The following is an 8,591-nucleotide window of genomic DNA, read 5'->3' on the forward strand; positions in this document are numbered from 1 at the left end:
TTACGTGCCATCAAGTCAGACCTGACTCATAGCGACCCCTCCTTGGGTTTCCGAGGCAGTATCACTACGGAAGCAGATTGCCCAGTCTTCCTTCCGAGGAGTGGCTGGTGGGTTTGAACCGCCAGCCTTCTGGTTAACAGTCAAATGCCTTAGGCACTATGCTTCCAGAGCTCCCGGACTATTGATTAGCGGTTATGAATAAATGTTAATGAGTACACAGATGGTAAATACAGAATTCACAAATAATGAGATGGAAGAACATTTGTCAGTCCGAGCCAGCTTTTCCTGCAACAAAGTCAAACAAGATTCTGCGAAGTAGGGAAGAAGGCTTGGCCAGAAAACCTAGAGGTGATCATTGGCGTTCCTTTGATTGCAGACAGATCCCAACATGGTGTCTTCCTCGTGTGTGACTGTTTCTGTCTGTCCTCTCCTTGTGTAAGCATCCTACCACAGTATGATGTTGTTAACTGATTACCTCTGCAAAGAAAAGCCCTATTGCCCAAACAAGGTCACAGTCATAGGTACAGACTTCAACTTGTCTTTTTGGGGCACTTCAGCAGGTAAGACTTCAACATATCTTTTTAGGAGCACACAGTTCAACCCATAACAGGAAGAACAGGAGGAATCGACAGGGTCGATACCCTGATTAGGACTACCAGGCTCTGGAACCATGAAAAAATAAAAAATAAATTAAAAAACAGTTGCCATCAAGTCGATTCCAACTCACACAACCCCCTGTGTATCCAAGTAGAACTGTGCTCCATGGGGTCTTCAAAGTCGTGACCTTTTGGAGATAGGTCACTAGGCATTTCTTCTGTGGTGCCTCTGCATGTACTTGAACTCCCCACCTTTCAGGTAGCAGCTGAGTTTGCACCACCCAGGAAGTCCTGTGAGAAAATAAACTTTTTTTTTTTTTTTAAGCCACCCACTTGTGGTATCTTGCATGGAAATTAAGACGACAACCTAGGACAGTGACTATATAATTTGTGAGTCATTTTGGGACACTTTCAGGAATGAAAAGAATCACTGTGAGCAACTACAGCACCAGGACCACCCATCAGACCAGGATGTGTGCAGCCTTCCCATCCATATGACTCGGCGTTGAAGGGGAGACAGTCAGGTGTCTTGCAGGAGCCAAGAGGGACATGGATGGTGTGGAGGGACTAAGGGTCAAACAGAAGCAATCATACCTCAGCAGGTGAAAGTGTGACAGATTGTAACAACGAAGGATCAGCTGTCTCCCTAACACCCAGCATCAAAGCCTCTGGAATTTAATTCCCTCTGGATCTCAGGGAGAAATGAATGAGGAGACCCCAATACAACTGAGGGAAAATTTCTACCACTCAGCAGGATTACAAGCCCATTACTGTAGAGTCTGGGAGCTTTGGTAGCATAGTGCCTAAGGCATTTGACTGCTAACCAGAAGTCTGGTGGTTCAAACCCACCAGCCACTCCTTGGAAGGAAGACTGGACAGTGGACTTTCATAGAGATACTGCCTCAGAAACCCAGGGAGGGGTCTCTATGAGTCAAATCCGACTCCATAGCAGTGGTGGGGTTTTTTGGTGTTACTGTACAGTCCATTCCAATTCATGATGACTCCATGTGTTACACAGTAGAACTATTCCATGAGGTTTCCTTGGCTGCAATATTCACAGGGTCCCTGGGTGGCAGAAGGGGTTAAGAACCAGACCATTAACCGAAAACTTGGTGGTTCAAACCCACCCACAGGTTCCTCGGAAGTGAGTATTGGCAATCTGCTTCCAAAACGTCACAGCCTTGAAAACCTGATGGAGCAGTTCTGCTCTGCATACTTGGGGTCAATGAGTTAGAGTCAGCTTGACGGCAACTAAAAACAATCTTTATAGAAGGATAATGCCAGGCCTTTCTTCTGAGGTGCCACCGGGTGAACTGGTTACCAGGGACCAGGATTCAGGGGCGGGGAGGTAATTAAGTTCTATCACAGAAAAAAACAAATGGAGGCAGTTACATTTTTGTAAACCTGGATCTGTGCGTGGGAACGTCTTTCCTGCTACATGGGATTTCATTTCTGCCTTTGAGTTTTACTGTAAATGGCAGGGAAAGTGATAAAGACGGGAGGCAGCGGTTGGTTAAGTGGGCTTTGGTCTGTGTCTCAGTACTCCTCCCCTTGTTTCCCCTTCTGGGTCCTTCTAAACAACACCATCCCATCCATTCATCACTTTATTAAGAGCGGTTGCCTCGAGCCCCATCTTGTTGAGGGGACCCAAGAGGACACCAGTGTGTTATAAATTAATTGAGGCTCCACGAGCCCGGCCAGCTGGACCCTGGCCCTCCACAGTCCATGCCAGGCTCTTGGCCTGCTGGGACCTGTCACAGCCCCTGGTTCCACTGCCTGCCCATCCCGGGCTCAGAGCCTGAAGTCTCTTAGCTCTGCCAGCATGCCATGGCTCAGCAGTACTCGGAATAATCTTCCTCCACATAGTTAGAGGGGAACCAGCCAACCTGGGAAAAGATGAAGAAACGGTCAAGGGAGCCTCTGGACACATCTCCAGGCAGGCGTTCACCCCAGGCCCTTTGCATCTGCTGCCCCTTCTGCCCAGAAAGTGCATTCCCTAGATATTCATGTGTCTGACCCCTCACCTCCTACACGTCTCTACTCAGATAGCATCTGATCAGTAAGGCCTTCCCAGTCATCCCACCTGCAGTAGTTAAGTTGTGTGTCAATGTGGCTGGGCCTGGTTGAGTGGCTGGGAAACTGGATGTAGTTATTCCCCATGAGGAGACTGGTAATCAACTCCATGGTAGAATCTACTAGAGCAGCTGAGTAGCTGCCTTGGGGATGTGGTCTGCTTCCAGTATATGAGAAGACAGTTTTGAGAAAGGTCTCTGAGCTTTTTGGCATGCTTGGACCCTGCCTGTAGCCAAGTCTTCATTCAGCAGCCTGCCATGTTTCCTGCTGAGGGGACTGTCTCTGCACTTGAATGAGTGGCCTGCCATGTTTCTGGTAATTTTGGGACTGTGCCATTTTATTTGTTGACCTTGAGTTTGTCAGCCTCAGCAGATAGCAGCTGACTGAGATAGGAGAAGCCTCCACTCCGGTGGGCCGGGAGCAAGAGGCAGAGCTGAAGCCGAAGGTGGAGGGGCCTTCACCTAGCCCTTAGAGCTGGCACTTAGAACTCGGACTTCTAGCCTCCTAAACTGTAAGAGAATGAATCCCTGTTTGTTGAAGCAACCCATTTGTGGTATCTTCTGTTAGAGCAGCCCTGGTAATAAAACACTACCCAATCCAACACTCCTTATTCCCTTTTCCTGCTTTGCTTTCTTCTATAGCATTTATCACCTCCTGACTGATTATATAATTATGTGTTACTATGTTTGTTGTCTGTCTCCCACATTACAACATGAGTTCCACAGGGCAGGGAGTTTTGTCTAGTCATCAATGAGTCTCAGATCCTAGAGCAGTGCCTAGCACACAGTAAAAGAACTAGATCCATTGCCATGGAGTTGATTCCAACTCACAGTGCCCCTAAAGGACAGAGTAGAACTGCACCATAGGGTTTCCAAGGCTATAACCTTTATGAAAGCAGACTGCCATATTTTTCTTCTGTGGAGTAGCTGGTGGGTTTGAACCACTGGCCTTTCATTTAGCTGAGTACTTGACCACTGCACCAACAGGACACACAATAGATAATAAATACTTGGTGGATGGATGGATGAGTTAATGGGTAGATGGATGGATGGATGGATGGTAGATAGAAGGAAGGAAGAAAGGATGGATGGATGAGTGGATGGAAAGAAAGAAGGAGGGAAGAAGGAAGGGAGAGAGAGAAGAAGGAAGGAAGGAAGGAAGGATTAATGGATGATGATGAATGGATGGATGGATCCTTTACAACCCAAACCAAAAAAAAAAAAAACAACCAAAACTCACTGCCATTGAGTCAATTCAGACTCACAGTGACCCCTCCTTGGGTTTCCAAGGCGGTATCTCTAAGGAAGTAGATTGCCCAGTCTTCCTTCCAAGGAGTGGCTGGTGGATTTGAACCACCAGCCTTCTGGTTAGCAGTCAAATGCCTTAGGCATTATGCCACCAGAGCTCAGACCTTCCTAAACACCCAAACCCAGTTTCTCTCAAACCCTAATTATCCACTGCACATGAAACTCACCCTCCACAGTTTGTAACAAAACTGTTAATGTACATACTTATCCAGGTCATTTTTTCACATTTGCTTTCCCAGGTAGAATGTAAGCTCCTAAGCAGTGTCCCTGTCTTCCTTCAGTGCATATTTTTGGGTAACTAGTACCAACAAGGCCATATTCCAGAGGCTGGGAATTCAGCAGTGGATGAAACAAGAGGTTCTCTGCCTTTGTGGAGCAAAAATAAGAACTTGACAGAAACAAGTATGTTTGGGGAGACTTAAGGTTCCTTCCATTCCTCATAGTCCAAATTCAGGGAGGAAGGAGAGCACAGTGGTTAGCCCCAGCTCTTTCTCAACATGCATTTGCTATTCATTGAGCACTTGAGTTGATTCCAATTCATAGCAACTCCCTTTGGGTTTCCAAGGCAGTATATCTTTATGGAAGTAGGTTGCCCAGTCTTCCATCCACACAGTGGCTGGCGGGTTTGAACTGCCACCCTTCTAGTTAGCAGCCAAATGTCTTAGGCACTACACCACCAGAGCTCCTGAGGCTACTATATGCAAGACACCGTTGCAGACACTGGTGATACTGCAGTGAATAAGACTGACACCAGTCCTTGCTTTCGTTTTTCCCAAACATGCCAATCACTCCCTTGCCTCCAGGCTTTTGTTCATGCTGGTCCTTCTGCCTGTAACAGTTTTTCCCACCCCTTCTATGATCTTTTTCACCTGAATAACTTTACTCATTCCTCAGCTATCAGCTTGGCCTCTCGGAAAACAACCTGATCCTCTCCCATATGGCTCAGGTGTTCCCCTGGAGAATCCCACACTGCCTCCTAACCATGATCCCAACCACACTGTGTTGTAACTTCATGGTTAAAGGTCTGTTCTCCTCACTGGGCTGAGTTCCATGAGAGCAGTGATTATATTGTCTCATTTTTGTCTCCTCAACACTCAGCAGAATGCCTGGCACATAGCATTGTTCATGTTGTTGTTAACATTGCCACTAAGTGAGCTTCAACTCATGGCAACCTTATACATAACAGAAGGGAACACTGCCTGGCTATGTGCCATCTTCATAACCTTTGTACACAATAGATGCTCAGTAAATGCAGGTTGATATATGAATGGAAACATTGAGTCTCTTCCTCCTCTCCAGTGGATGGATAGAAGGATGGGTGGGTAGGTAGGTGGATGGATAAATGATGGACGAGTGGATGGATGGATGGACAGACAGATGGGTGAGTGGATGGATGGATGAGTGATGGATGGGTGGATGAGTGGATGGATGGATAGGTGAATGAGTGGATAGATGGATGAATGAGTGGATGGATGGATAGATGGGTGGGTGGATGGATGGATGGGTGAATGGATGATGGATGGATGGATGGATAGATGGATGAGTGGATAGAGGGATGGATAGATGGATAGGTGGATGGGTTGATGGATGGACAGACAGATAGATGGATGGGTGGATGGGTGGATGGATAGATGGATGAGTGGATGGATGATGGATGGATGGATGGATGGATGGGTGGGTAGGTGAATGGATGGATAGGTGGACAGATGGGTGAATGGATGAGTGGATGGATGATGGATGGATGGATGGATAAGGAAGGGAAATTGCTTTGCAGGCCAGTCCCCACTTCTCCATTCCACACTTTCAGGTCACCCCACACCCTTGCCTGGGCTTCCCAGCCCTGCCCTGCCTCACCCGGCCATAGATCTCCCCTCGCCACCAGCCTTGCTGTCCCTTCTTGTTAAGGATCTTGATGATGTCGCCCTCCTTGAGGGACAGCTCCGATCGGTCCCGGGCACAGAAGTCATAGCGGGCCTTGGCTGTGCCAAAATACTTGGTGCTTCCAGCTATGGAGGAAAGAAAGAAGTGGGAAGAGGTCTCAGGCAGACACCTACCCTCTGGGGCTGTGTTTTCAGAAAGGTAACTCCAGGATGAAAAGTCCCTCACTCCTCTTTTGTGCAAAGTGTTGGGGGGCCCTGTGTCCCAAGGGCACAAAACTGCCATGCCACCATCCAGATTTAGAAAATAAAGCCATTTATGAATTTTTAAAATAATTTTACATATTTACATTAAAAGTGATGAGAGAAAAAACATCAAAATATTCCTTAAAGGCTGTTAATCTTATCTTGGGGAGGAAAGGAAACAAAAAAGAAACCTGCTGCTGTCAAGTCGATTCTGACTCAGGGTGAACCCTTGTGCTACAGAGTAGAACTGTGCTCCCTGGAGTTTTCACGGCTGTGATCTTTACAGAAACAGGCAGGCCCCCAGGCCTTTCCTCCATGACACAAATAAGTGGGTTCAAACCACCAACCATTAGTTAGCAGTTGAGCACAAACTGATTGCACCACCCCAGGATGATTGAAAAAAAGAAGAACTGGGGAAAATAAGAAGGGGAGAAATAGAACATGGAAAACATGTTCTAGTACAATATTAAGTAAAACTGTAGAATGTAAAACCAATTTGTAATATTTCTGCAAACATGCTAAAACTGAATGTCCATATACACACAGGGACAAATAAATAACATGCAAAAAAATGAAAAGATTTAATTGATTGGGTGATGAGAACAGAAACAATTTTCTTCTTGGAGCCCTGATGTTATTTTGATGCTGCTTTTTCAATAATGTACATTTAACAATAATTTAGTTTTAAAAGAGGCCCTGGTGGCACCGGGGGTTATAGAGCTTGGCTGCTAACCAAAAGGTCAGTGGTTTGAACCCACCCGCTGTCCTGTAGAAGAAAGATGTGCCAATCTGTTTCTGTGGTAAGATTTACAGCCTTAGAAACCCCAGGGAGCAGCTCTACTCTGCCCTGTAGGGTCACGATGAGTCAGAATTGACTTGCTAGCAAGCAGTGGGTTTGGTTTGGGTGATTTTTTTTTAACTTTTATTGTGGTGAAAATATACAAATCAAGATATTCTCCAATATAACAACTTCCACATTTACAGCTCAGGGACATTGATGACATTTTTCTTGTGCCACCATTATTGCTATCTTTCTCCAAAATATTCCACCACCATTAGCATAAGCTCAATGTCCCACAAACAAAAGCTCCCCTTTTCCCCTCCCTCCTACCCCTGGTTACCACTAATAATAATCTTTGGTTTCTATATATATGCATATATTTTTTAACCTATCTAGGAATATTCCCTCTCCTTCCCTGGTAACCAACAAAGAAAGTTTCCTTCCATATATAAACCTTTCCTTAACTTTTTACAATAGTGGACTAATACAGTCAGTATTTGTGCTTCTGTGATTGACTTATTTCACTCAGCATGATGTTTATCCATGTTATGAAGTGTTTTGCAAATTCTATATTATTCTTCAGTGTTGCATAGTATTCCATTGTGTATATGTACCAGAGTTTGGTTATCCACTCCTCCATTGATGGACACTCAGGTTATTTCTATCTGTTTGCTATTGTGAATAGTGCTGCAATTAATATAGGTGTGCATATATCTGTTTGTGTCCTGCCTCTCACTTCTTTAGGATAGATACCTAGTAATGAGATTGCTGAGTCAAATGGTGTTTCCATTTCCAACTTTTTAACGAATCACGATAACAATTTCCACAGTGATTGTATCATTTTACAGTCCCACCGGCAGTGTTATGAGAGTCTAGGTGGGTTGATTTTCAAATCTCTCTTTAAAAAAACATATTTGGACTTATAGGGATTCACAAATGATATACCACTTCTTGTGACTTTTCTGTGAAACGTGCCCTAGAAGGCACTCCAATAAAAGGAAGGATGAATCAGAATAAGGAATTAAAAATAGAGAACGATATGGAAAAACAAGGAATTTATCTGGAGCCTAAATATTACAGACACTGTATTTGCAATATTACATGAAAGTTAAAAAAAGGATTCCTAAAATATATGTCATAATTGAAAATTCAACAAACCTGGCGGTGAAATATGCAGAGGAAAGGGGAAGTAAGAGTATGCTAAATGTTTTGCCTTATTGTGGAAGAAGGTTATAGATGCTGATTAATCCTTGATACAGAGTATGTATAAAATGTTGTTGCCAGTCACCACCAATTCATTTCTGACCCACAGCAATCCCATGAGTGCAGAATAGAACCTCTCCCTAGGATTTTCAAGGCTATGACCTTTCAGAGGCAGGTTACCAGCCTTTCTGCCAAGGAACCTCAGGGTGGTTTTGAATCACCAACTCTTGGCTGCGAGTCAAGCATTTAACCATTTGTACCACACAGGGACCAATAAACAGCATCATGCTAAATGGAGAAAAGATTGAAGTTGCAAGGATTTAATTTTACTTGGATCCTCAGTCAATGCCCATAGAAACAGCAGTCAGAAATCAAACAACATATTGCATTGGGCAAATCTGCTGCAAAAGATGTCTTTGTTGTTGTTGTTGTTGTTGTTAAGTGCCGTCGAGTCGTTTCCGACTCATAGCGACCCCATGCACAGCAGAACGAAACACTGCCCGATCCC

At 44.8% G+C, this 8,591-nt stretch overlaps 1 protein-coding gene across 1 annotated transcript in view; it reads right to left on the reverse strand.

Annotated features, from left to right (window-relative positions):
• Positions 1 to 2,428: 2,428 nt before the first annotated feature.
• The window catches only part of VAV1 (vav guanine nucleotide exchange factor 1), a 110,857-nt gene continuing 104,694 nt past the window's right edge, over positions 2,429 to 8,591 (reverse strand). The window contains exons 26-27 of the mRNA XM_007954437.2: positions 5,831 to 5,982; positions 2,429 to 2,482 (exon numbers count right to left, since the gene is read on the reverse strand). Coding sequence (XP_007952628.1) covers positions 2,429 to 2,482; positions 5,831 to 5,982 — 206 coding nt within the window. The remainder of the gene's footprint in view (positions 2,483 to 5,830; positions 5,983 to 8,591) is intronic.

Source organism: Orycteropus afer, unplaced genomic scaffold (assembly GCF_000298275.1).
Source record: "Orycteropus afer afer isolate SDZICR_OR568_19922 unplaced genomic scaffold, OryAfe1.0 scaffold00461, whole genome shotgun sequence".
NCBI classification, from domain to species: Eukaryota; Metazoa; Chordata; class Mammalia; order Tubulidentata; family Orycteropodidae; genus Orycteropus; species Orycteropus afer.